The sequence below is a fragment of the Camelus bactrianus genome, chromosome 7 (genome assembly GCF_048773025.1).
Source record: "Camelus bactrianus isolate YW-2024 breed Bactrian camel chromosome 7, ASM4877302v1, whole genome shotgun sequence".
Lineage (NCBI taxonomy): Eukaryota > Metazoa > Chordata > Mammalia > Artiodactyla > Camelidae > Camelus > Camelus bactrianus.
This window is the reverse complement of record NC_133545.1, coordinates 83,627,237-83,654,719: the sequence shown is the minus strand read 5'-3', so window position 1 is coordinate 83,654,719 and position 27,483 is coordinate 83,627,237. Positions and strand designations below refer to the sequence as shown.

Below are 27,483 nucleotides of genomic sequence, written 5' to 3'. Positions count from 1 at the left end.
ACTGAAATGTATAGATTGGACCCTTATCTGTGCAAGGACCCCTGCCCCAGGAACCAGACTCTCGACCCCCAGGAGTCAACCACATACACAAGGCAACGGAAAGGCCAAATGCTGTGACAGCTGGGGCATGGAGAGCCTACGTGGGCCTGGGATGGTGGGCGAAGTCCCCACAACCAATGGGGAGTTCACCACCTGAGGACAGGCAGGATTTGGGAAGACCTGGAGGGGGCCTTTGCGTGGTCACAACAGAGTTGGGAGGAAGGAATCCCCAGGGCATGTGAGAGCAGTGAGCAGGTTAGCTGGCTTAGCAAAGGCTTTGTGGGGCGATGGTTCTCAACTGGAGCAATTTGCCCCAGTGGGGCATCTGGCAAGGATGGAGACAGTTTAGATTGTCATATCTGGGGGATGGATACTGGCATCTAGTGGGCAGAAGCAAGAGATGCTGCTAAATCCTACAACGCCCAGGGCAGCTCCCACAACGAGGAGCTATCCGGCTGCAAATGGCCCTGCAATGCAACAGGAAGGGAGGGGATGCTGAGAGCCCTGTGGGAGAGGGCAGGGAATTCCTTAGGAGTGTGTACATCTGTGGTAAGAGAAAGCAGATGAAGGAGAGTCAGAACAATGGGAGCTAGATGGCTGCAGATGTGGACGGGCATCACCCTAGTGCTGTTAGGGATCCAAGTTCTTCCGTCTTCTGCCCTGCCCTCTTTTTTTGTAAGTTGTGAAATATGCATAACGTAAAATTTACCATCTTAATTATTTCAAGTGTACAAGTCACATTCTTGTGCAACCATCACCACCAACCATCTTCAGAACCTTTTCACCTTCCCAAACAGAAACTCTGTACCCATTAAATTTTGCCTATGTTTTCTTCTAGGATGTTTGTAAGTGTCTTGTCTTATGTTTAAGTCTTCAAGCCATTTTGAGTTTATTTTTGTGTGTGGTGTGTTCTAATTTCATTGATTTACATGACCCCACTCCACGAGCCCCTGGCAACCACCATTCTGCTTTCTGTCTCTATGGATTTAATCATTCTAGGGTCTTCATATAAGTGGAATCGTATAGTATTGGTCCTTTTGTGTCTGGTTTATTTCACTTAGCATAATGGCTTTGAGGTCCATCCAGGTAGTGGCATGTATCAGAAATTCATTCATTTTCTGACTGATGTGAGGTGATAACCTCATTGTAGTTTTAATTTGCATTTCTCTGATAGTGACATTGAGCGTTTTTTCACGTGGCTATTGGCCATTTGTATGTCTTCATTGGAGAAATACATGTTCAGGTCTTCTGCTCATTTTCGGATTGGGTTGTTTGTTTTTTGGTTATTAAGTTGTATGAGCTGTTTGTGTATTCTGGAAATTAAGTCCTTATCAGTCTCATCATTTACAAATACTTTCTCCCATTCTGTAGGTTGTCTTTTTGTTGTGTTTATAATTTCCTTTGCTGTGCAAAAGTATATAAGTTTAATTAGGTCCCATTTGTTTATTTTTGCTTTTATTTCTATTGCCTGGGTAGACTGCCCTAAGAGACCATTGCTAAAATTTATGTCAGAAAATGTTTTGCCTATGTTTTCTTCTAGGAGGTTTATAAGTGTCTTGTCTTTAAGCCATTCTGAGTTTAGTTTTGTGTATGGTGTGTTCTAATTTCATTGAATTACATGCACCTGTCCAGCTTTCCCAGCACCACTTGCTGAAGTCTTTTCTCCACCCTTGTATGTCTGTCTTTAGTCTAGTACCACACTGTTTTGATAACTGTAACTTTGTCGTAAGTTTGAAACAGAAAGTATGAGTTTTCCAACTTTGTCCTTTTTTTGTTGAGATTGTTTTGGCTATTCATAGCCACTTGAGTTTTCATATGAATTTCTGCAAAAAGTGTCTTTGGGATTTTGATAGGAATTGCACTGAATCTATAGATCTCTTTGGGTAGTACTGACATCTTACCAACACTGAGTCTTCCAGTCCTTGAACGTGGGATGTCTTCCCATTTATTTGTGTCTTCTTTAATTTCTTTTTATTTGGTTTGATTTAGTTTTTATTGAAGTATAATTGACTTACAATGTTGCATCAGTTTTAGGTGCATGACATAGTAATTTGATATTTTATATAATACAAGATGATCACCACTTCTTTAATTTCTTTTCTTTTAATGTTTTATAGTTTTCTGTGTACAGGTTATTCACCTCCTTGGTTGAATTTATTACTGAGTATTTTATTCTTTTGGAGCTATTGCAAATGGAATTCTTAATTTTCTTTTCAGTTTGTTTATTGTTAGTATATACAAATGCAAATGATTTTTTTGCAACTGATTTTGTACTCTGCAACTCTGCTGAATTTGTTTATTAGCTCTAGTAGCTTTCTTGTAGATTCTTTGGGATTTTCTGTATATAGGATCACACCATCTGTGAGTAGAGATAGTTTTACTTCTTCTTCTTCACTTTGGATATCATCTGTTTCTTTTTCTTGTCTAATTGCTCTGGCTAGAACAAATAGCAGTGGTGAAAGTCATCCTTGTCTACTTCCTGATCACAGGGGAAAACTTTCAGTCTTACACCATTGAGTATAATGTTTGCTGTGGGATTTTTGTAAATGCCCTTTATCATGTTGAGGAAGTGCCCTTCTATTTTTTAGTTTTCTGAGTGTTTTTGATGATGAAGAGTGTTGGATTTTGTCAAATACCTTATACGCATCAGTTGAGATAATCTTGTGGCTTTTTCCCTTCATTCTATTAATAAGACGTATTTTGTTGATTGATTTTGTAACATGTTGAACCACCCCTGCATTCATGGATAAATGTCACTTGGTCATGATGTGTAATATTCTTAATATGCTGTTGGATTTGACTTACTTGTATTTTATTCAGGACTTTTGCATCTATATTTTTAAGGGATATTGGTCTTTTTTTCTTAGTCAAGCTAAAGTTGTATCAATTTTTTGTTTGTTTGTTTCTTTTTGAAAAACTAGCTCTTGGTTTCATTGATTTTTCTCTATTGTTTTCTGTTCTCTGTTTTGTTTGTGCCTGCTCTAATTCCTCTTATTTCCTTTCTTCTGCTAGCTTTGGGTTTAGTTTGTTTTGCTTTTTCTAGTTCCTTAATGTGTACAGCTAAGCTGTTGATTTGAGCTCTTTCTTCTTTTTTAATGTATGCATCTGTTGCTATAAATATTCTACTTGGTACTGGTTTCCCTGCATCTCTTAAGTTTCAGTAAATTGTGTTTTTATTTTTGTTTATTTCAAAGTATTTTCTGATTTTCCTTGTGATTTCTTCTTTGACCCATTAGTTATTTAAGAGTGTGTGTTTAACTTCCACAAATTTGTGAATTTTTCAGTTTCCTTGTGCTCTTGGTTTCTAGTTTCATTCCATTGTGATTGGGAAAGATACTTTGATGATTTCAATCATTTTAAATGATTAAGACTTGTTTCGTGGCCTAACATATGGTCTATCCTGGGGAATATTCCATGTGAACTTGAGAAAAATGTGTATTCTGCTATTGTTGCATAGAGTTGTATATTCATGTCTGTTAGTTCTAATTGGTTAATTGTGTTGAGTCCCCTATTTCCTTACTGATCTTCTGTTTGCGCATTCTACCCATTATTGAAAGTGGGGTATTGAAGTCTCTAACTATTATTATAGAACTGTCTATTTCTCCCTTCAGTTATGTACAGTTTTGTCTCATATAATTTGGGACTCTGTTGTTTTCTGTATATATGTTTATAATTATATCTTCTTGATGAATTGACCCTTTAATTAATACATGATGTCTTTCTTTGTCTCTTATAACAGTTTTTGACTTAAAGTCTATTTTGTCTTGTATTAGGATAGCTATCTGTGCTGTCTTTTTGTTACTATTTGCATGGAATATCTTTTTACATCCTTTTACTTTCTTTTCTTACTTTCTATCTAAAGTTATTCTCTTATAGATAGCATATAGTTGGAACATTTGAAAAATCCATTCTCCAATCTCTGACTTTTGAATGGAGAGTTTAACACATATGCATTTAAAATTTTTTAAAATTATTTTTTGGTGGGGAGGTAATTGGGTTTTTATTTATTCATTTATCTTTAATGGAGATACTGGGGATTGAACCCAGGACCTTGTGCATGCTGGGCATGTACTCTGCCACTGACCTATACCCTCCCCTCTCCATATGCACTTAAAGTAATTACTGATAAGGAAGGACTTCTGCCATTTTGCCATTTGTTTTCTGCGTCTTATAGCTTTTTTCATCTCATTTCCTTCATTATTGCCCTCTTTGTGTTTATTTTTTATAATGATATGTTTTGATTCCCTTCTTGTTTCCTTTTGTATACCTTTTTTTTTTTTTTTTGTAGATACTGTCCGGACTACATTTAACATCCTAAGATATAACTATCTAATCTAAATTGATAATAACTTCAAAGAATACAAAACTCTATTCCTATATGACTTCATCTCCCCTTTATCTTGCTGACGTCACAAATTACATCTTTTACAGTGTTTCCCCAGTAACAACAAATTATAATTTTTATGTATTTGTTTCTTATATCATGTAGAAAAATTAAAAAGAGAGTTACAAACCAAAGCTGCAATAAAACTGGCTTTTATATTTGCCCATGTATTTTCTTTATCAGGGATCTTAATTTTTTAAAACATTCTTGAGTTCTGTCTTGTGCCCTTTCACTTCAGCCTGAATAACTTCCTTTAGTATTTCTTGTAGGTCAGGTCTAGTGGTAATGAACTCCCTCAGCTTTCTTAATTTATTCCTTATTTTTGAAGGATAATGTTGACCAATATAGTATTATTGGTGTTACTTTCCTTCAGCACTTGAAACAAATAATGCCTGCTGCCTTATTGACTCCAGGGTTTCTGATGAGAAATCAGCCGATAATCTTAGTGAAGCAAATTTATACATGATGAGTCACTTCTCTCTTGTTGTTTTCAAGATTATCTCTTTATCTTTGGCCTTTGACAGTTGATTATAGTGTATCTTGGTGTGGGTCTCTCTGTGTTTATTCTACTTGACACTCATGATTCATGCCTTTCATCAGATTTGGGAAGTTTTTGACCATTATCTTTTTCGAAGAATCTTTCTGTCTTTTTCTCTCTCTCTTCTCTTTCTTAGAATCCCATAATGCATATGTTGCTTTGCTTGATGGTGTCCTAAATTCTCTTAGTCTCTTTTCATTTTTTTCCATACTTTAGAATTTCTGCTCCTCAGATGACTATTTCAATTGCTCTATCTTCAAGTTCACTGATTATTTCTTCTGCTTACTCATATCTGCTGTTGAATCCTTCTAGTGGATTTTTCATTTTAGTTATTGTACTTTTCAGCTACAGGATTTCTTTTTAGATTTTCCATTTGTTGATAATAGAATTTTGTTCATACTTTTAAAATGATTTCCTTTAGTTCTTTGTACCTTTTCCCCTTTGACTTCTTGAGCATATTTAGACTGTTGTTTTAAGAGTTTGTCTATGGGCTTCCTCAGGGTTGGTTTTTGTCAATTTATTTTTATTCTTTTGAATGGGCATATTTTCTTGTTTCTTAGCATGCATTATCATTGTTTCTTGTTAAAAACGGCATTTGATTATTATAATGTGATAACTCTGGAAATCAGGTTCTCCCTCTTCCCCAGCATTTGCTTTTTCGGTTTATGTTTTTACTATTGAGGGCTATAGTAGTCTACTTCGACACTTTTACAAACTATTTTTGCCAAGTCTATTACTTGTGTGTGCTTACTGAAGTCTCTGCTTCCTTTAGCTCCTGATTAGCCAATGTTTTGGCAGAGATTTCCTGGAATGCCAGGAGCTAAACAAACAAAACATACAAACACATGTGCACACACACAACAGAAAAACCAACAAAACACTCCACCTCTCCCATTTTTTTCAGATTGGCTCTGTGCTGGGATTCTCCTTTAATATTTATGTAGGCTTGCTCTGAGGCTAGGCATCAGCCCAGGGTGAAAGCTTCAGGTCTTTGCCAGTCTTCCCTGGGTATGTGTCTTGTGCTATGTGTGCATATGGCTTTCTAAATATCCCTTTATACACAGCTGCTTTTGAATGTAATAATTTTTCCTAGCTTCTGCTCTGGGCTTAGATTATCAAGTCTGATAAAAAGAAAAAAAAATATTCAATAAAATCAAATGGAGCTTGAAGGACTTGTAGGACACTATCAAATATACAAACATATGCATTATGGGAGTCCCAGAAGGAGAATAAAGAAAGATGTAGAGAAAATAATGGTGGAAAATTTCCAAAGTTGATGAAAGACATGAATATAAACATTCAAGAAACTTAATGAACTCCATGTAAGGTGAACTCATACCCATATCAAGACACATTGTAGTCAGATTAACAAAGGCCAAAGAGATAATCTTGGAGGCAACAAGAGAGAAGCAAATTGTCACATACAAGGGATCCTCAAAAAGATTATCAGCAAGTTTCTCATCAGAAACCTTAGGGCCCAGAAGATAGTGGGCTGATATACTCGAAGTGCTAAAAGGAATAAAGCTATAAACAAGAACACTGTCTCTGGCAAAACTAACCTTCAAAAGTGAAGGAGAAATTAAGACATTCCCAGATAAACAAAACTAGACGGAGTTTGTAACTATTAGATTTGCCCTGCAAGAAATGATCAAGGGAGTCCTGCAAGGTGAAATGAAGACACTAGACAGTAACTCAAAGCTGTATGGAGAAATAAAGATGTCAGAAAAGGTAAATACATGGGCAACTGTAAAAACTATATCATTGGGGATTTCTTGTAAGTCCTGTTCTCATAAGTTGCTTGAACTTACTCTCATTCAGCCTCGGGCAGGAGCAGTTCAGGACATGGAGATCAAGCCATGGTAGGCCTTCCCTGAAAGCTTTACATTTCCTTTAGAATTTTATATAGAAGAGGAGCAGGAGGAGTGTATCTTTGGCCACCTTGACGCAGACCATGACCGCATCAAGACGCACAGCCAAACTCTCATTCAGCTGGAGAGGAACTCACAGCCACTGGCCTGATGCATTTCTTCATTGTTGGACCTTTTGAGGGGAGACAGTGGCTGTTCTGCATGGTCTGGACCATCGGGAGCTAAGACTTCCACAGTCAGACTGGAAGCTGAGAGATGCTGTGGCCGGTCTGGAGCCAGCCCCTGACCACGCATGACATGGCCATCCCCCCACTTCCTGCAGCTCAACCCACCAGCCCTGTCTCTGCCCACAAGGAGAGTGAGGACTGTCTCTCTTAGACCTTCTCAGGCTTGTCCTCACTGAGTGGTCAGTTGTTTTAGACTCCACTAGATTTCACTCTGTTGGTAATAAAGGATTGCTCTCTCCTGGGCAGTTGACATGAAGGGAAGTTTTGGCTTAGGCGTTGGTGAGAAAGGTGAGTGGAGGGCATTGACACAAGGTTGAATTGTGGCCCAGTCTTGTCCCTTGAAGGCCTTCTAGGCATATGTCTCAGAGACATAGGTCTCTGGGATATAAGAAAGCTGTTTTTGAGCAAAGATTCAATAAAATAAGTGATTTCCCCCCAAAAGGCTATATCACTCTAACAATGATTTATAACTACACTTTTTGTTTTCTACATGATTTAAGAAAAAATAAATTTAACAACAACCAAAAAAAAAAAAAAAAAAGAAACCCAACGTGAAAGCTAGTATTACTGTAACTTGGTTTGTAACCCCAAATCTCACTTTCTATGTAATTTAAAAGACTAATGCATTCAAAATGATTATTAGTTTATGTATTTGGATGCACAATATATAAAGGTGTAAGTTTGTGACATCAGCAACTGGAAGAGTTGGGAACAGAACTGTAAAGGAGCAGTTTTTTAATGTTACTGAAGTTAAGCTGGTGTATATTAAAATTAGAGTGTTATAACTTTAGGATGTTAAATGTTATCCCCATGTAGCCACAAAGAAAATAGCTATAGGGTATACACAAAAGGAAATGAGAAAGGAATTTTAACACTTCACTATCAGCTAAACACAAAAAAAGACAGTAATGCAGGAAATGAGAGACAAAAAGCTACAAGGCATAGAGAAAACAGCGAGCATAATGACAGAAGAGCTTCATTATTAGTAATTAATGTAAATGTAAATAGATTAAACTCTCCAATGAAAAGACACAGATTGATAGAATGGATTAAAAAAACGTGACCCAACAAAAAAGAAAAAGAAAAAACAAAACAAAAAATAATGAACCAATTGTATGTTGTCTACAAGAGACACACTTGAGCTCCAAAGATACCCACAGGTTGAAAGTGAAAGGATGGGAAAAGATAATCTATGCAAATATAACCGAAGAGAAGTGGCTATACCAATATCAGACAAAATAGACTTTATTTTTTATTTTTTTTGAAGGGGTGATTAGGTTGATTTATTTACTTATTTACTTTTAATGGAGGTACTGGGGATTGAACCCAGGACCTCATGCATGCTAAGCACACACTCCACAATTAAGCTCTACCGTCCCCAACCCAGTCAAAATAGACTTTAAATCAAAACGTTTACAGGAGTCAAAGAAGGACATTGTATATTAATAAAAGGTTCAATAGGAGAAAACTAAGTGTGTATAAACATTGCACCTAATGAGAGACCATCAAAATCTATGAAACAAAACTTGTAGAATTGAAGGGAGAGATAGAAAGTTCTACAATAATCGTAGGAGAGTTCAATACCTCACTCTCAATAATAGCTAGGACACCCGGACAGAAGGTAAGTAAGGAAACAGAGGACTTGAACAGCACAATAAACCAACTAGATTTAACAGACATATACAGAGCACTCTGTCCAACAACAACAAAAGATACATTCTTTTCAAATATAAATGAAATTAGGCCATAGACTGCATCTCAACATTTGAAAAGATAGATATCATAGGATGTATGTTCTCTGACCACAGCTGGATGAAGTTAGAAATCAATAACAGAAAGAAAACTGGAAAATTTGTGGAAACTATACATTCATTCTTAAACTCTTAAGCAACCAATCATTCACAAAACACATCACAAGAGAAATTAGGAAATAATTCGAGATGAGTGAAATGAAAACACTACATACCAAAACTTATGTGATGCAGTGAAATTGGTTCTAAGGAGATATTTATAGCCATAAACAGTTAACGTCAAAAAAACAAGAAAGATCTCAAATGAACAGCCTAACTTTACAACAGAAGGAATTTGAAAAAGAGGAACCAACTAACTGAAAACTAAACCCAAAGCTAACAGGAGGAAGGAAATAATAAAGATTAGAGCAGAGATAAATGAAATGAAGAATAGAACATTAATGAAACCAGAAGTTGGTTTTTTAAATATATCAAAAATATTGACAAACTTTTAATCATATGGAATAAGAAAAAGGAGAGAGAGGGCTCCAATTACTAAAATAAAAAACTGAAGTGGGGACATTACTACTAATTCTACATAAATAAAGGATTATAAGAGAGTACTATGAACCATTGTATACCAACACATTGGGTAGCCATGATGAAATGGATAAATTCCTAGAAACACAAAATTTACTAAGACTAAATCATGAAGAAACTGATAATCTGAATAGACTGAAAACTAGTAAGGAGATTGAAGCAGAATAAAAAAACTCCCCCAAAATAAAAGTCCTGGCCCTGACAGCTTCACTGGTGAATTCTACCAAACATTGCATTGCCTTGACACCAAAGCCAGACAAAGAAGCAAGATAGTACTACAAAACGATACCTCTAATGAACACTGATGCAAAAATCCTCAACAAAATGCTAGCACACAGAATCCAGCAGCCTATTAAAAGGATTGTACAGCATGACCAGGTGAGATTTATTTGTCAAATGAAAGGATGGTTCAACATACTAAAATCAGTCAATTTAATATGCTGCATCCAAAAAGTGAAGGGGAAAAAAACCCCACCTTACATCTCAATTGATACAGAAAAGGCATTTCACAAAATCCAACATGCTTTTGTGATAAAAACACTCAATAAATGAGGAATAGAAGGCAAACTTCATCACAATAAAGGTCCTATGTGAAAAGCTCACAGCCAACATTGTACTCAATGGTGAAAGACTGAAAGCTTTTCCTCTAAGATCAGGAACATGGCAAGGATGCTCACTTCCTCCACTCCTATTCGACATAGTACTGGAAGTTCTAGTCAGAGAAATCAGGCAAGAAAAAGAAAGAAAAGTCATCCAAATTGGAAAAGGAGAAGTAAAATGATCACCATTTGCCTATAATATGATCTGATATGTAGAAAACCCTAAAGATTCCACAAGAATACCTTTAGAACTTAATACATAAATTCAGCAAGATTGCAGGTTACAAAGTCAACATACAAGCTTCATACATGACCCAGTTCTATACACACTTTCTATTTCTTTAAATTGAAGTGTAGTTGATTTACAACATTGTGTTAGTTTCTGGTGTATAACATACTGATCCAGTTATATGTACATACGTATATACTCTTTTCATATTTTTTATCATTATAGGTCTTACAAGATATTGAATACAGTTCCCTGTGCTACACAGTAGGACCTTGTTGTTTATCCATTTTATATGTAGTTGTTAGTGTCTACAAATCTCAAACTCCCAGTTTATCCCTCTCCCCTCGATAATTATAAACTTGCTTTCTGTATCTGTGAGTCTGTCTCTGCTTTGCAAATAAGTTCATTTGTGCCATTTTTTTTCATTCAACATATAAGTGATATCATATGAAATTTGTCTTTGCCATATGGTCCCATAATTCCACATCTGGGTATATACTCGAAGCAGGGTCTGGAAAAGATACTGTACACCTTTGTTCATAACAGCATTATTCACAGTAGCCAAAAAAGTGAAAGCAACCCAAGGGTCTATCCACTGATGGATGGATGGCTAAACAAAATATGGTATATGCATACAATGGAATAGTATTCAGCCTTAAGGAAGAAGAAAATCATGCAATATACTACAAGATGGATGAATCTTTTTTTGGGGGGTGGGGGGAAGGGATATTTATTTATTTATTTTAATTTCTTTTTTTTTTTTTTTTTAAATGGAAGTACTGGAGATTGAACCCAGGACCTTGTGCATGCTGAGCCCATGCTCTACCCCGGAGCTATATCCACCCTCTCTGAGATGGGTGAATCTTGAACTCAGTATGTTAAGTGAAATAAGCCAGTAACAACAAGAAAATACTGTATGATTCCATTTATATAAGGTACTTAGAGTAGTCAAATTCACAGAGACAGAAAGTAGAATGGTGGCTTCCAGAGACTGTGGGAGGGGAGAATGGGAAATCCATGTTTAATGGTACAGAATTTCAGTTTTACAAGATGGTAAGAGTTAAGAGTACAGATGGTGGTGATGGTTGCACAAAAATGTGAATGTATTTAATACCACTGAACCGTACACTTAAAAATGGACGAGACGGTAAATTTTATGTTACACGTATTTTATGAACACAAAATACGTATGCACAAAGAGCCATGGTTTTTAGCAGTACGAGTTTGGCGAGAGGGAAGGATGAATCGGTGGAGCACAGGGTATTTTTAGGCAGGGAAATTATTCTGCATAATATTATGATGGTGGAGACATGTCAATACCTATTTGTCAAATCCCGTAGAAGGTACAACACCCAGAGTGAACTCCAATGTGAACTATGGACTTTTGGGAATAATTACATGTCAATATTGGCTCATCGATTACAATAAATGAGCCAGACTGAAACAAGATGCTGATAATAGATGATACTGTTGGGAGAATAAAGGGTTCTGTGGGAACTCTATAGCTTCTTAGTTTTTCTGTAAACATAAGACTGCTCAAAATTTTGTGTTTCTTTTTTTTTGAAGAAGAAGACTTCACATTGGCCAGAACAGGATCACAGGGCCACTGCTAGCTGCAAAGGAGGCTGGGAGAGCAGGGAGCAACGTCTCTCGCCTGGACTGTGGACACATCCCTTTACCAAATAGAATTAGGTTCTGATGGCAAGGAAAATGAAAGGTACCTCTAGGTGACCAAACTGTATGTCTCAATCTGGAGGCTGGTTACCCCAGTGAACCGGAATTACCATAGACTGTTCACATCCCTGCTGGTCAGAGCATTGCACACACATGCCTAGCCAAGTGCCACAGCCTGGGCCAGTGACGGCTGGAGCATCACTGCCTTACCCTGACCTCAGCCCAGACTGCAAACTCTGTAGGCTCCCTGGGAGCAGAGCAGCAAGCCAGTGAGGGGTCCTCAGTCCGCCACGCACCTACCCGATCTGACCCCAGGAGGCTTCTAAGCTGGCAGCTGGCCTCTGCTCACCGCCTCCTGAGCTCAGTGACAGCATTCAGCTCCAGTTCCCTCTCGGGGACTGCTCAGGCATATTCAGTCTCAGTAGTAACAAAGGAAAATCGAAAACAAAGCATCCTTTTCCAGTTATTAAATTTGTAAAGTCTGACAACAGATGTAACACACAGTGATGGCCAGGCTGGTGACTTGGCACTTTTGGTTATTGTTGGTGTCGTGAAAAGAATCACAAGCCTTGGGGAATCCATGCATGTCCACTATCTGAACACTTTGCCAGACACAGATCAGCAAGAATCTGATAATTACTCAGTACATCCTAGATTAGATTAGCCCAAAGGAAGAGCTGATGAACTGTGCACTTAGGGTCATAAACGTGATACTCTTTACCACTCCGATCGCATCTCTAGAATCCTGGATTAAGGAAGATAAACACAGAATAGAGGAAATGTAGTTAGGCACAAAGACATTAACCAGAAACTTACAATAATGAAATATTGGAACCAGCCCCACCTTTGTCACTAGGACAGTAATGATCAATCTCTCTGTGGGACACAGCCCAGTGACAGGCGTGCTAGTCAGAGAGTGAAGGAAGTATTGAGTCTGTGTTAAAAGTCAGGAGACAAAGTGGGATACCTGAGTGGACACAGCAGCCCCTCCTGGGGAGCTCCCCAGTGTTTTATAGCTGCTGATCATCGTTTGGAAGGCATTTCTATAAAAGCTGGTGATTTTTTTTAAAGTTACTAAACATGAAAACAGCAGTTCTTATAAGTGTTTTCCATTGTCATGCCGGAATATTAATTGTAAGTTAAGTTCGATTGATCATCCTCGATCTCGTGATCGGAGAACAACACTAAATGAGCCGTAACATAAACGCTTCCTTGGAGGGGCACTTGTGCCTTCCTGCCCCTGCTCAGTGCCTTCACGGGGTGGCTCCATGGTGGGTGGTCTAAGCACGGACCCCCCGCGTTCCTCCCACAGGGACCAAGGTCAGCGTGGGCATTCCACGGTCGGAAGCTGTCTAAGGGCATCTCTCCATGGGTCTTCAGTTTTGGAAAACTGCTTTTGGCTGAAGGGTTTTGATACACGTTTCAAGTGGCACCTTGTACGTGCGATGAGGTGTAGAATTCAGGAACTCGGAGCGCGGGCAGAGCCCTCCCAGGTCAGCACCAGGTCTCCCAGGGTGTCTTTCCAACCCCTTCCTTCCTGCGGGAGGGGAGGCAGAATGTGCATTAGACGCCTTTTTTGGCTGTTTTCCTGTAGAAGTTATTTTTAAAAATAAACTTCCTTTTCCCCTCCTCTTCAAATCGACAGCTTCCTTATTTGACAAGTTCTAAAATTAAAAAAAAAAAGGGTGTATGTATACTTACAACTGAAGTGCTTACAACTGAAGTCTGTGCCTGGGGCGTGGCCTTGGGGACCCCAAGAGCAGGGGGAGCCAGATAATGAGACTGTGGCTGAGAGTTTTCCTCTTTTACCCCGAGTTGGATGTTGCTGCTCTCATCCTGTGCGTGTTTCAGAGAAGACCCCAGAAACCCCACATCTGGGCTCCATCTCTGTGCGCCTCCCCTGGGAACAGACTAGGTCAGAGTGGTGTCCCTGGGGGCCCTGCAGCAGGGGCCCGGCTCCACACGTCCCAGGGGGCTTGGGGATGAAGCTGCAGGCAGTGTCCTCAACCAGCAACCGAAAGAGATGATGGGTAAGCACGCTGCACCCCAGTTCCCTGTAAGGGACCCTGTGGGACACGTTCCCCCATGTCCTGGAGGTTCCCTGTGAGCCTGCAGGTGCCCCAGCCGGAGCCCACCCTTCAGTGTGCTCTGGTTGCTTCCATCCCCTGGCTCATCCCTGCTGCCTTCCAGTGCCATCTGGGGTCACCTTCCAAATGAACGATTTGCACTGGCATTCCCGCTCAGGGTCTGCTTCTGGGGGAAGACATCCGGAGATGGGGCAGAGATCCTAAGTGTGGGCTGGAGTCTTAGCATGTGCCGGCCAGGGCATACGGGGGCGGGGCTGGAAGGTGCCCAGTGGGGGTCACTGCACACAGGCAGGCCCTGGGCTGCTGACTCTCCTCTCGAACACGGCTGACTCAGGGCCCAGGGGTCCGCCTGAGCCTGCCCTGGCATCCCCCACTGGCGTCTGGCTCCCATCCTCTCGGCTTCTCTCTTCCCCCCCGCATGTGTTAGGTGACTCCTTCTGAGTCAGGCCAGGGTCCATGAAACAAACACCACACCAGGGAGATAGCAGTTGCCTTCCTGTAGCTAGCTGCCTTTGGCAGGTGGCCACATGAGAGATATTCCCTGTGGGCTGCCCTTATCAGCTCAGCCTTGGCATAGGGGCCAAGGTCTGGCCCATTCTGGTGGTAGGGAGAGCCCAAGGGAGGCCTCGGAGATTCCTATCTGGACGGAGCAGAAGGTGAGTGCAGTGCACCTGGGCTGTGGGGAGGCGGGGCTGCTCGCCTGGGACTCCCAGACACGAAGCACTTCCCTGGTTGGTGGGGACTGACCCTGGCAGGGACATAAGGGATTGGTGAAGAGTGAGGCTAAGGTTCTCACATCCGGAGTCTCTGCACCGTCAGACCCCAGTGAGCTGGTTCCCCCCTCCACCCAGAGGAGGAGACTGCTGTCCCTGCTGCGTCACTCCACCTCTAACTGTCCCCTCTGTTATCGGGTTGTTAATATTAATTAACAACTGTTGCTAAGGATGACAGAGCAAAGGTGTGTCCCAGCCAGAGCTGGCCTGGACCCAAGAGGGGAGTGGGGAGAGCAGAGATCTGAGGCTGGGGGTCATGGGGAGGGGGCAAGTTGAGGTCCAGAGGGCCAGCGCCCAGGCCCACCCATGTCTCCCTGTCTCCCAAGTCTCCCCGGGCTGGTACTTCCTGCCGCAGAGGCCATGTGGGGAGCTCACTGTCGATCTCTGGCTCACTCAGCTCTCTGGGGTTAGTCACATTGGGAAGTGGATAAAGGGGAGACCCCTGGAGGCTCATCTGAGAAGGTGGGGCCAAAGGTGGGAGGGACAGGGAAGTGGATCATTAACGAGCTTGGAGCCCCGGGAGGTGCAGGGCTCAGCCCCATTGGTCCTCAACACAATCAGGCGATGCTGTGCCTGGTAGGGAGGCTGCCTGGCACTGTGTCCCCAGTTTTAGTATATGTACTGCCTAAGTGAGCTCTGTATTGCCAGGAGCCAGCCCTTGGTTGTCTCTGGTTGTCCCCAAGACCTGGCCTCACTTACCCTCTGACCCCTTCCCAGTGCCAGGATGGTAGTGGCCGGCCTGAAGGACTGGCTGCTCTGGGCCCTGCTCCTGCACTCGGTGAGTCCCAGGGCCTCTGTCAACTCCTCTGCTGTCCCTCATCGAGGGTACTGGGCAGCGAGCTGTTTGGCGACAGTGAGGGAGGGCCTGGGGTCTGGGGGATGGTCTTCGGACAGATGAGGGACCCCAGGCTCCCTAGAGGAGGGGTGGGGGTCGAGGGTCCTGGGCTGCCCAAGTCTCCAGGTCACGGGGTTAGAGGGTCACAGGGTTGGGGAGGGGCAGCTGGACCGGGTGTGACCAGGGCCTCCCGTCCCTGGTCTTCTGGGGACGTCCTGGCCTGAGATGGCTGGCTGGTGGGAGGTTGAAGGGGGATCCAGTCCTGAGTGCGGTGGGGTGGATTCCAGGGGAGAATCACCTAATGAGGATTTAGCATCTAGGGTTGGGAGGAGGTTGGGGCTCTTGCCTCTCACGTTTCTTGCTCATTTGCACATCTGGGGAGGTGGATAAAGGCTTTGGCCCCCAGCAGGTGAGGGCAGGGGAAGCTCTGCCCGGGGAGGAGGGGCCCTGGGTCCCTAGGTGTGACCTGCAGCTTGGGCATGGTGGCAGCCGACTGCCATGGTGTGCAGCAGAGCCTGGCATCCACACGGCCTCATGGAGTCGGCCCTCGACCCATCCGGGGGCCGTTGTTTCTCAGCAGGACCACACAGTGGCCTCTGGGGTCTCCTAGGCGGCCCTGTTCTCACCAATTGTCTCCTTACCCTCCGGTGTGACCCTGCTAAATACGGATCTGTCGGGTCCCCTCTCGTCAGTGACCCTGTCACCCAGGGTGAAGGCTTGGCTGCAACCATCCGTCCATCACTCGCAGACTCCTCCAGGAGCCCCATGTGCCGCTCCGGCACCCCATCTCCCCCAGTGTTCTCCCCGGGCCCCCCGGCATCATGGAGATGCCCGGCCTGCCCACCTCCCCCGCCCCTCCGCCACGTCCTTCCTGACCCTGCACCTTCCCTGGCTGCCCGCTGCCTCGTCAGTTACTGGGAGGTGCTGTGTGCGCTGGGGCGCGTGGTGACGCTGTCCTGCTCCGCAGGCCCAGAGCGAGCTGTACACGCCCATACACCAGGCCCACTACTGCGCCTTCTATGACGAGTGCGGGAAGAACCCGGAGCTGTCCGGGAGCCTGGCTTCACTGTCCAATGTGTCCTGCCTGTCCAACACGCCTGCTCGCCACGTCACGGGGGACCACCTGGTCCTCCTACAGAGCGTCTGTCCCCGCCTCTACACCGGCCCCAACACCACCTACGCCTGCTGCTCCCCCAAGCAGCTGATGTCCCTGGACTCGAGCCTGAGCATCACCAAGGCCCTCCTCACCCGCTGCCCCTCCTGCTCTGACAACTTCGTGAGCCTGCATTGCCACAACACCTGCAGCCCCAACCAGAGCCTCTTCATCAACGTGACCCGTGTGGTGGAGCAGGGGGACAGCCAGCTCCGGGCGGTGGTGGCCTATGAGGCCTTCTACCAGCGCAGCTTCGCTGAGCAGACCTACGACTCCTGCAGCCGGGTGCGCATCCCCGCAGCTGCCGCGCTGGCCGTGGGCTCCATGTGCGGTGTCTACGGCTCCGCCCTCTGCAATGCCCAGCGCTGGCTCAATTTCCAGGGGGACACAGGGAACGGCCTGGCACCCCTGGACATCGCCTTCCACCTGTGGGAGCCTAGCCAGGCCGTAGGGAGCGTGATACAGCCTCTGAATGGGGAGGTTGTGCCCTGCAACCAGTCCCAGGGGGATGGCACATCGGCCTGTTCCTGCCAGGACTGCGCCGCCTCCTGTCCCGTCATCGCCCAGCCCAAGGCCCTGGACTCCACCTTCTACCTGGGCCGGATGGCAGGTAGCCTGGTCCTCATCATCATCCTCTGCTCCGCCCTCGCCTTGCTCACTGTCTTCCTCGTGCGGCCTCACCTGGCCTCCTGCAGGGGCAAGGGCCAGGGCAATGACAAGGGCAAGGGCAAGACGCCAAACCACAAGGCAGACATCAGCTTCGCCAACAGGCTCAGCCTCTCCACCCACACCTTCCTTAGCCAGTGCTTCCAGTGCTGGGGCACATGGGTGGCCTCGTGGCCACTGACCATCCTGGTGGTGTCCATCGTCGTGGTAGTGTGTCTGGCAGGGGGACTGGCTTTTATAGAACTGACCACGGACCCTGTGGAGCTGTGGTCGGCCCCCAACAGCCAAGCCCGGAAGGAGAAGGCATTCCACGACAAGTATTTCGGGCCCTTCTTTCGAACCAACCAGGTGTTCCTGACGGCACCTAACCGGCCCAGCTACAGGTACAACTCCCTGCTGCTGGGGCCCAAGAACTTCAGTGGGATCCTGTCCACCGACCTGCTGCTGGAGCTGCTGGATCTCCAGGAGAAGCTGCGGCACCTCCAGGTGTGGGCGCCGGAGGAGCAACGCAACATCTCCCTGCAGGACATCTGCTACGCCCCCCTCAACCCGCACAACACCAGTCTCTCCGACTGCTGCATCAACAGTCTCGTGCAGTATTTCCAGAGCAACCACACGCGCCTGCTGCTCACGGCCAACCAGACGCTGTCAGGGCAGACCGCGCAGGTGGACTGGAGGGACCACTTTCTCTACTGCGTCAAGTGAGTGCTCGAGGGTGCAGGGCTGGGGGGCGGCGTGGGCCTCCTGGAGCCCAGGCCAGGTACACAGCCCAGCCTGAGGGCCCCTGTGTGGCACCGCGTCTCGATCACAGGGGCTGTGATGTGTCATTTCTCCCCACGTTCCTTCTCGGGTCCCCACTCCCTCAATGGGGTGCATGCTCGCTCACTGTAGCCAATTTGCACAGGACCGTCACAGACTCCATATGCTCTTCTAGCAGCGCTCCTGACATAGCTGGGCTCATCCTTGTGTGTTCTTGGTTTAAGTGTTACAGAGCAATCTGATGGCCCTGCTCACGGGTCTGCTTCGTTGTTTTACTTTTTGCTTCTGTTCTGGCCTGGGTGCAGGTCAGCAGGGCCATAGGTAGCCCATGGGGTGCCCTGGGCCAAGGCAGGGGCTGAGGCGGGTCTCAGGTCCTGCTCGCCTGGGCCAGGTGCCCTGGGCAGGCCTCAGCCACACACCCTCATGTTCTTTAGGGTTCGGTCCCTGGCTGCATCCACTTTGCTGTGGTGCAAACAGGATGCCAATGAAGCTTCTGTGCTGTGGGGCCAAGAGGGAAGGTCCAAGAGCTTCTGAGTTTGGAGTAGGGCAGGTTCACAGGCGTCAAGGCTCTCTGAGGTCCTCCAACGCCTGGTTTCACGGCCTCTTCCCACTCTGAGAAAAGACCAAGGAACCCAGAGAGCTCTTGTTTAGATAGAGGTTGTATCTACCGACATTGACGTGAGGCAGAAAATCTGAGAAATTCCAAAATATTTATTAATTCTTAAAAAAAAAAGCCCATTATATGTTGACACAAATAGCATATTTTTGGGGGAAATAACTGTATTTCCAAACAAAAAATAAGTGATAAGAGTAGCATTGTTTTGCATCTTTGCAAATCTCTTTAGCATCTTGCTTAGAAGAGATGCTGGATTCTGGCATCTGGTTCTGCATTTGGCCTGTTGGTTGAACCGCAGTGAAAATGCTTGGCCGCACGCACGTAGCCAGAAAAGGGAGGAGCTTTGTAATAGCCTTTCCAAATAATTGTGGGTTTTCTTTGATACTTCACCAAAACACAGCAAGATTAAGATCTTTTCTTAAATGTTAGCTGCAATATGAAATTTGAAGCCATGGCAGTGAACTTTCTGTACTCCTTAGCCTGGAAGGAGGGTAAAAACGGCAAACAGCATCTTAGTGTTATTATGGAAATAGCTTTGACCTTGCAGGCCCTTGAGAGGATCTCCAGGGTTCCCGAGGCCCCCAGGCCACAGTGAGAACCCCTGGATTAGATGAGAGAGCCAGGGCTCCCACCCTTCAGATTAACCAAGTCTGGGCTGCCTCCTTGTCTGTGCCTTGGCTCCAGAGCTGGCCTTCAGAACTGGCAGGTCAGGGCGGAAGCTCTGACCCCAGGTTTCCAGGCCTCGAGTTGGCTTTATTTTGATTTTGGGTGCTCACAACAACTCTTGGGTGGCCCGATTATCCCCATTTCAGAGACAGGAAAACTGAGGCTCAGAAGGGTATGGTGAGCTGCTCAAGGTCACACGCCAATCAGCACTCCCAGACAGCTGGTGACTGATGGATGCGCTCACTCACGATGATGTGTTTGCAGAAAGGGCTCAGTTGAGGGCCTGGAGACTTGTCCAAGGTTTCAGGGCTGGTAAGCTGTCCACAGCAAAGAAAGACTTCTAAGTTCAAGGCCTGGAGGGTTCTGGGCTGGAGGGAGGAGGAGGAGGCGGAGGGCAGCATGAGGCCTGTGAGGCTCTGTTGGCGGTTGGTGGTTAGGACTTGGGGGCTTGTGCCAGACTCTGGCCCCCACCCCGGGGAAGCACGTACGATGCTCACCCACCTGCCCTCTCTGGGAGGAGATGATGGTGGAGCTGGGAGGGTCAGTCTGGAGTGAGTGGAAAGACAGAGCTCCTTGGCCCTGGTCAGGGAGCTCCAGTTCACGCTGGATTGGGCCAAGTGAGATTTGGTCAGGAGAAATGATCTGACTACGTGGTCAGGCAATGGGGCTGGGGCCCTGGGGTGGGTGCTGGGGCCGTGGTGATGGGAGTGGCCTCAGGAAAGTTCCTTTCCTCTCCCTCCAGTGCCCCACTCACCTTCAAAGATGGCACAGCCCTGGCCCTGAGCTGCATGGCTGACTACGGTGCACCCATCTTCCCTTTCCTTGCCGTGGGGGGCTACAAAGGTAAGCCAGGTGCCCCCTGGGAAGCCAACGAGGGGAAATACGAGGCAGGAGTAATGGGCAGGAGGGCGGGAGTGGTGGTGGGCTTTCCCACTGCCTGGGGTTGGCTACGCTGCTGGGGGACTCCTGGGGGTCCACGGACCTGCCCATCCTAGTTCCTTTCTCTGCCACCTTCTCCATCTTCTCCCAGCCCTGCTCAAATTCTCTGATTTTGTGCCTGGGCCCACCGGCTTTGCCTTTGGCTGAGAGAGGGAAGTGGGATGTAGCATGAGACAAGGACTTGGAGGAGGAGAGTTGGGGAGGACAGGCAGGGGTCTGGCTGGAGGCAGGAGGGGGAAACAGGGGTGAGGCTGGAGTCTGTGGAGGGAAGCAGAGGTGCTGTTGGAGGGTAGCTGAGCCGTTCTCCTTCCAGGGAAGGACTATTCTGAGGCAGAGGCCCTGATCATGACCTTCTCCATCAACAATTACCCTTCTGGGGACCCTCGACTGGCCCAGGCTAAGCTCTGGGAGAAGGGCTTCTTGGAGGAGATGCGAGCCTTCCAGCGTCGGACGGCTGGTGTGTTCCAGGTCACGTTCATGGCCGAGGTAGGGGCTGCAGGATCTCGGGCTCTGGGGAGACAGTTCAGGTGGCTTTGGGTGGGATCCTGTGTCCCCATCCTGCCCTCGCGCCTTCTGAGTGACCCTGGGCCAGCGGCCGCCTGCCCAGGAGAAGGGGGTGAGGTGACAGCCGTTCTTGCAGCCTTGCCGGGGTCCACAGTGAGTTGTTCTTGGGTCAGTGGGGCTGGTTGGTGTGTGTCCACAGCGCTCCTTGGAGGATGAGATCAACAGCACCACAGCTGAGGACCTGCCCATCTTCGCGGTCAGCTACCTTGTCATCTTTCTGTACATCTCTCTGGCCCTGGGCAGCTACTCCAGCTGGCGCCGAGTACCGGTGAGATGCGGGAGGGGCACAGCGAGGGTGCGCTGACCCATCACGGCCTCTAGAACCTTCCCAACCTGCCTTCCATGGACCCCGCTCAGAGTGGCTTCCCCAAAGGGTGATGCTGCCTGAAGTGTTCTCTTTGAAAAGATTACGCGAGTTTTCCTTATGCTCCCTGACCACGCCCCTACTTATGCAAATGCAAGGCTAATATTTAAATTGTCTTACAATGTGCTCTCCAGGAAGAAGGGGCAGGCTCATGGGGGCCTCTTGGGAGGACTACTCTGCAGAGCTACCAAAATGCAGAGGCAGGGAGCAAGCCTGCCCACCCCCTCCTCTAACTCGGGCTGGGGGCGCGTCAGGCAGCCCTGCAGCCGGGGGGCTGAGCCTGGTCCCATCGCAGGTGGACTCCAAGGCCACGCTGGGCCTGGGCGGCGTGGCCGTGGTGCTGGGAGCAGTCGTGGCCTCCATGGGCTTCTTCTCCTACCTGGGAATCCCCTCCTCACTGGTGATCCTGCAAGTGGTGCCTTTCCTGGTGCTGGCCGTGGGGGCCGACAACATCTTCATCTTTGTTCTCGAGTACCAGGTGAGATGGCAGGAGCTCTGCAGGCCCCCAACCCCCACTCCACACCCGGGCGCAGCCCTGCGTGGGTCTGCTGGGCTTCCCGCAGCCTCTTCCTCCGCACTAACGTCCGTGTGTACAATTCCTGTAGCTTTGGCTTTATTTATCTGCACACATACTGCATTTATCACCTGAACTTGCTCCCAATCTGCCCCACATGCTATCTCGTAAGACGGTCACACACAGAGAACACAGAGCCACCTCTGTCTTTGTTCTACTAAGTAACATTCCACGGAAGCACAAGTCAGAATCTATTTAGCCTCTCCTGTTCCAGTGATGTGTCAGAGTAAGGATGGTATGAACATTCCAAAACATGCTGAGCATTTCTCTGGGCCATATCTTCAGAAGTGGAAGATGTGGCAGAACAGACTGTTAGCAGGATCTGCTCCCAAGTGGGGAAGGTGGGGCCAGTTCTTCAGGCCCTGCTGGGTGTCCAGGTGATGGCTGTGCCTAGGGGAGCAAGAGGAGCTCCCTGCTGGCCTGCGAGGGACAGAGCCCTTGGCCAGATCTTGACCTTGGCCCTGGCGTCCCCACACAGAGGCTGCCTCGGAGGCCTGGGGAGGAGCGGGAGGCCCACATTGGCAGAGCCCTGGGCAGAGTGGCCCCCAGCATGCTGCTCTGCAGCCTCTCCGAGGCCGTCTGCTTCTTCCTAGGTGAGCCTGGGCAGCCCGTCCCCACCCGGCACTGGGAGTCCTTGGGGGCAGTGAGTGCAGGCAGCCCCCTTTCCTCTGCACCCATCTGAGCAGGCCCTGAGGTTCACCCCTGCCACCCCCCATGCCTCCAGGAGCCCTGACCCCCATGCCAGCTGTGCGGACCTTCGCCCTGACCTCCGGCTTTGCGGTGCTTCTGGACTTCCTGCTGCAGATGTCGGCCTTCGTGGCCCTGCTCTCCCTCGACAGCAGGAGACAGGAGGTAGGGGCAGTGGAGCATCTGTGGATCTGCCCTCAGCTCCCTCTTGGCCAGGGATAGTGTGACCTTGATGCAGGAAAAACAGATGTGGGGCGTGAAGGAGGGCCGTGTCTCAGGTGTTGGTTGAGCCCCCAGGATGTGTCCCGCCAAGTGTGGGTCCTTGGCTTCGCGCAGGAAAGAATTCAAGAGCGAGCCACAGCTGAGTAAAGGTAGATTTATTTAGAGGGATACATCAAAAGGCAAAAGAAAGGCCATGAGGTGTGGGGGTTGGGTGCACAGATTAGAGTAAAAGTAGGTACACACTCCACAGAGTGCGGGCCGTCTCTGAAGAGGGAGACAGAAAGGGTGGTGAGGGGCAGTGTTGCCAGTTTTTATGGGCTTCGTAGCTTCATATGCTAATAAGCGGAAGGACCAGTCTAACTACCCTGGGGAAGGCGCTGGGATTCCCAGGAAGTTGACCATTTCCCACTCTTTGACCTTTTGTGGCTAGCCTTGGGACTGCCATGGCGCCTGTGGGCATGTTATTCACCACGTTAATATCTTACAATGGGCGTGTAATGAAGCTCAAGGAAGTCAAATCTCCCACCATCTTGAGCCTCAAGGCCTCCTGGGGGTTGAATTCTCAGCCATCCTGATGTTAATTGCTGTGTTGTTCCTTGAATGGCTGTGCCCTGCCCCTTCCCTGTCTCGACCTCACTTTGCGGAGAAGGCTCAGAGTGTGGGGATGAGCGCAGGAACCATGTGCTGGAATGTCCCTGATGTCCCGTAGAACAGTAATCTCATTTTGGTAACTGGGGAGAATATGATCAAACCTCCTAAAGTACACGAAGTCACGAAATAAAATACAGATGAAAGACTGACAGGGAGGGAGCTATTGTTTCTAGGATGGTGCAAAATTCAAAGGTATTTTAATCAAGGTAGCAACAAAGACAAAGAAAACAGCACACTGGCCTGTCTCCATTGCGCGGTGGTGGCACAGGACACCTGCAGAAGGTGGCACTCCCACAGGAGGGAGGTGGTCCCCGGGATCGGTTTTGGGTCTACCTCGTATTGTTTGTCTTTTGAAGGGCAGGTAATTAGGTTTCTTCGTTGATTTCTGCTTGGAGGAGGTACCGGGGATTGAACCTGGGGCCTCTTGCGCGTTGAGCATGCGCTCTACCGCTTGAGCTATACCCTTTCCCCTGTTTTGGGGCCACTTTGATTGCCTGTCTCCTTCCAGGCCTCCCGAATGGACATCTGCTGCTGCAAACGTGCCCGGGAGCTGCCCCCGCCCAGCCAGAACGAGGGGCTCCTGCTCCGATTCTTCCGCAAGGTCTACGCCCCGCTCCTGCTGCACCGGGTCACCCGCGTGGTCGTGGTGAGTGGGGCGAGACGGGCAGCTGGGGGACCTCTCACCACTTGGGGTCAGGGGGCAGGAGGATCTACTCAGCCTTGACCCTCACCTTGCCCGTCGTCGGAGGGGTCTCGAGCTTGCCCAGGTCCAGCTGCTGAAGCACAGCGGGCGGCTGAGATTGCAGTCTGTCCAACTCCAGAATGTGTCCCATGGACCGCAGCCAGATCCAGACCGGGAGATGGTGGGGCGAGGTTGTGCATGGAGACTCACACGGTGGTGCCCTCCCCAGGTGCTGCTCTTCCTGGCCCTGTTTGGAGCAAGTCTCTATTTAATGTGCAACATCAGCGTGGGATTGGACCAGGAGCTGGCCCTGCCCAAGGTGAGCTGGGGGGGTCCAGTGTGTGCCCTCCTTTCCCTGCCCTCTGTCCCCTGGGGTGTGGGGAAGGCCAGCAGCATACAGCAGGTGGGGTGGCATGGACCAGGGGCTTGGTGGGGGACCGCTCACTGCGTGGAGCTGGGAGGAAAAGCCGCATCACGGAAGGGTCAGGAGCTCCGTGCAGCACCCCCTCCCCACCGCCCCAGGCTGCATGAGGGAGACCACCAGGCATCCAAGGGGCTGGCCGCGGGAGATGATCATCCGGGCAGGATCGCCGAGGGCCTGCCTTCTGCTGGGCACTCCACATCCTCAGTCCCAGGCTCCACAGCTGCCCACGTCACTGCACTGTCCTCTGAAAGACAGTGAGGGTCGGGGGCTCTGGGGAAGGAGAGACCTCTGTGGCTCAAGGGGTCTGAGAGAGTCCTGGGAAGAGGGGAGGTTCAGGGGCATCTGAGCACGAGTAGGATTTGTGGAGGAAAGCAGCGAGGGTGACAGCTCTGTCCGGTGGGAGGCTGGGGCGCGCCAACGTGCATTTCCTGGGTGTGGGAATGACTGCAGGTGTTAGGAGGAGTGGGGGTTGAACCCAAGAGCTGGAAGCCAGGAGTGGGGGGTGGGGACTGCCAGATCGGGGCCAGCAAGCTTGTGGGGTTGACAGGTCGTGTTCCCTGGCCTCACAACCACGCGAGGCCAGGAACCCATGGCTCTGGATGGGCCTCCTGGGAAAAGAGAGCATCATGGGAGTTTGGACATCTAGGACCACTCTAGGGGTAGTGACAGGAGTCTGGAGGTTGGCAGGAGCCCTGGAACGAGTAGTCTGCGTAGCGATCTGCAGGTGGGGCTGATCTTGGAAGCAAGATGAGGAGGGAGGAGAGCAGACAGCCAGGACAGCACCTTTGAGCCACCAAAGGGAGCAAGATGAGGTGGCAAAGTCAGCAAGGGCCACCCATAGTGGCCCTGGGGGCTGCTCACAGAGCTCTGGAGAAAGGGGTCCCTAGTGCCCCCAGAATGGGTATCAGGGGTCTGGTGGGCCAAGCCAGTGAGCAAGAAAGAAGGTGGTAACGGGCTGCAAGACCAGGCTGAGACCCAGTTTAGGCCCTCTGTTTATTTTTTTCTTGAAATTTATTTGTTTCTTCCAACTTTATAAAATTTGGTTTTTTTTAGGTAAAATACACATAATATAAAATTTGCCATTTTAACCATTTTTAAGTGGCATTAAATATATTTACCTTGTGGTGCAACCGTCACCATCTCCATAGCTCTATCCTCTTGCAAAACTGAGGCTCTGTCCCTGTGAAACGCTAACTCCTCATTCCTCCTCCCCCAGCCCCTGCACCCACCATTCTACTTTGTCTCTGAATTTGACTCTTCTAGGCACCTTGTGTAAGTGGAATTGGCTGTTATTTGTCCTTTTGTGATGAGCTTATTTCACTTAGCATTATGTCCGCGAGTTTCAGCCAGATTGTAATGCTAAATCATATGGCAATTTTATTTTTAATTTCTTTTGCTTTTGCTTTTATTTTATTTTTTATTGAAGTATAGTTGATTTACATACTTTAAATTTTTTGAGTAACCTCCATACTGTTTTCCATAGTAGCTGTACCATTTTACATTTCTATCAACAATAAATAAGGGTTCCAGTTTCTCCACATCTTCACCAACACTTGTTGTTTTCTGTTTGTTTCTTTCTTTCTTTCTTGGTAATAGCCATCCTAATGACTGTGAGGTGGTATCTCATTGTGGTTTTGATTTGCATTTCCCTAATGATTAGTGATGCTAAGAATCCTTTCATGTATTTATTGGCCACTTGTATATCTCCTTTGGAGAAATGTCTTGATTCAAGTCTTTTGCCCATTTCTGAATCAGGCTGAATTTTGTGGTTGTTGAGTTTTAAGAGTTCTCTAGCTATTCTGGATATTAATTCCTTATCAGATATGTGACGTGAATATTTTCTTCATTTGTTGGTTGCTTTTTCACTCTATTGGCAGTGTCCTTTGGTGCACAAAAGTTTTTAATTTTCACGAAGTCTAATCTGTCTGTTTTTCTTTATGTTGACTGTGCCTTGGTGTCATATTCAAGAATAAATTATTGTCAAATCCAATGTCTTGAAGGTTTTTTCCCCATGTTTTCTTTCAAGAATTTTATAGTTTTAACTCTTAAGTTTAGGTTTGGGATCCATTTTGGGGTTAATTTTTATATATAATTATGTATATTTTTGAGGACCCAACTCTATCCTTTTTCATGTAGACATTCAGTTTTCCTAGCACCATTTGTTGGTGGGCATGGTCTCGCCTTCCTTGTCAAAAATTATTTGACCATATGTGTGAGGGTCTATTTCTGGGCTGTCTATTCTATTCCATTGGTCTATGTGTCTGTCTTTATGCCAGTACCACACTGCTTTGATTACTGTATCTTCATGGTAAATTTTGAAATTAGGAAGTGTGAGCCCTTCACCTTTGCTCTTCTTTGCCAAGATTGTTGAGTTCTTTAGGGTCCCTTTGAGACTTCAATATGAATTTTGGGATGGATTTTTTTTTAATTTTAATTTTAATTTTTTGCTTTTCTGAACCATTTTATTTATTTATTTATTGTCAATATTATTATTTTTCCAGGGGGAAGTAATTTAAGTTTACTTATTTATTTGTTTATTTTTGATGGAGGTACTGGGGATTGAACCCAGGACCTCATGTATGCGAGGAATGCACTCTACCACTTGAGCTACACCCTCCCCCACAGATTTTTCTATTTATGCAAAAAACATCACTGGGATTTCGCAAGGGATTTTACTGAATCTACAGATTGCTTTGGGCATCATTGACATCTTGACAATATTGTCTTCCGACTCATGAACCCTGGATCTTTCCATTTATTTATGTTTTCTTTCATTTGTTTCAGCAATGTTCTATAGTTTTCAGTGTATAAGTCTTTCATCTCCTTGGTGAAGTTAAGTATTATATGATGCTATAGTAAATGAAATTGTTTTCTTAATTTCCTTTTTGGATTACTCATTGCTCATGTATTGAAATACAACTGATTTTTGTGTG

General features: G+C 46.9%; 2 protein-coding genes and 1 long non-coding RNA gene across 4 annotated transcripts in view; 1 reads left to right on the top strand and 2 right to left on the bottom strand.

Annotated features, from left to right (window-relative positions):
- OGDH (oxoglutarate dehydrogenase) overlaps positions 1-27,483 on the bottom strand; it is a 349,298-nt gene that overhangs the window by 105,587 nt on the left and 216,228 nt on the right. The window lies entirely within an intron of this gene.
- NPC1L1 (NPC1 like intracellular cholesterol transporter 1) overlaps positions 13,717-27,483 on the top strand; it is a 25,935-nt gene continuing 12,168 nt past the window's right edge. Inside the window, exons 1-10 of one of the 2 annotated variants that reach the window (XM_074367724.1) lie at positions 13,717-13,918; positions 16,551-18,103; positions 20,186-20,286; positions 20,696-20,868; positions 21,086-21,214; positions 21,606-21,788; positions 22,363-22,477; positions 22,609-22,736; positions 23,953-24,090; positions 24,356-24,445. In XM_074367724.1, the coding sequence (XP_074223825.1) occupies positions 16,788-18,103; positions 20,186-20,286; positions 20,696-20,868; positions 21,086-21,214; positions 21,606-21,788; positions 22,363-22,477; positions 22,609-22,736; positions 23,953-24,090; positions 24,356-24,445 (2,373 nt within the window). In that variant the 5' untranslated portion in view covers positions 13,717-13,918; positions 16,551-16,787. Of the gene's footprint in view, positions 13,919-15,243; positions 15,527-16,550; positions 18,104-20,185; positions 20,287-20,695; positions 20,869-21,085; positions 21,215-21,605; positions 21,789-22,362; positions 22,478-22,608; positions 22,737-23,952; positions 24,091-24,355; positions 24,446-27,483 lie in introns of those variants that run through there. The other variant, XM_010969744.3, reaches the window with a different exon arrangement.
- Positions 24,658-27,483, bottom strand: part of LOC141578196 (uncharacterized) — a 10,870-nt gene continuing 8,044 nt past the window's right edge. Inside the window, exon 3 of the long non-coding RNA XR_012508308.1 lies at positions 24,658-24,794. This is a non-coding gene — a long non-coding RNA (uncharacterized LOC141578196). The remainder of the gene's footprint in view (positions 24,795-27,483) is intronic.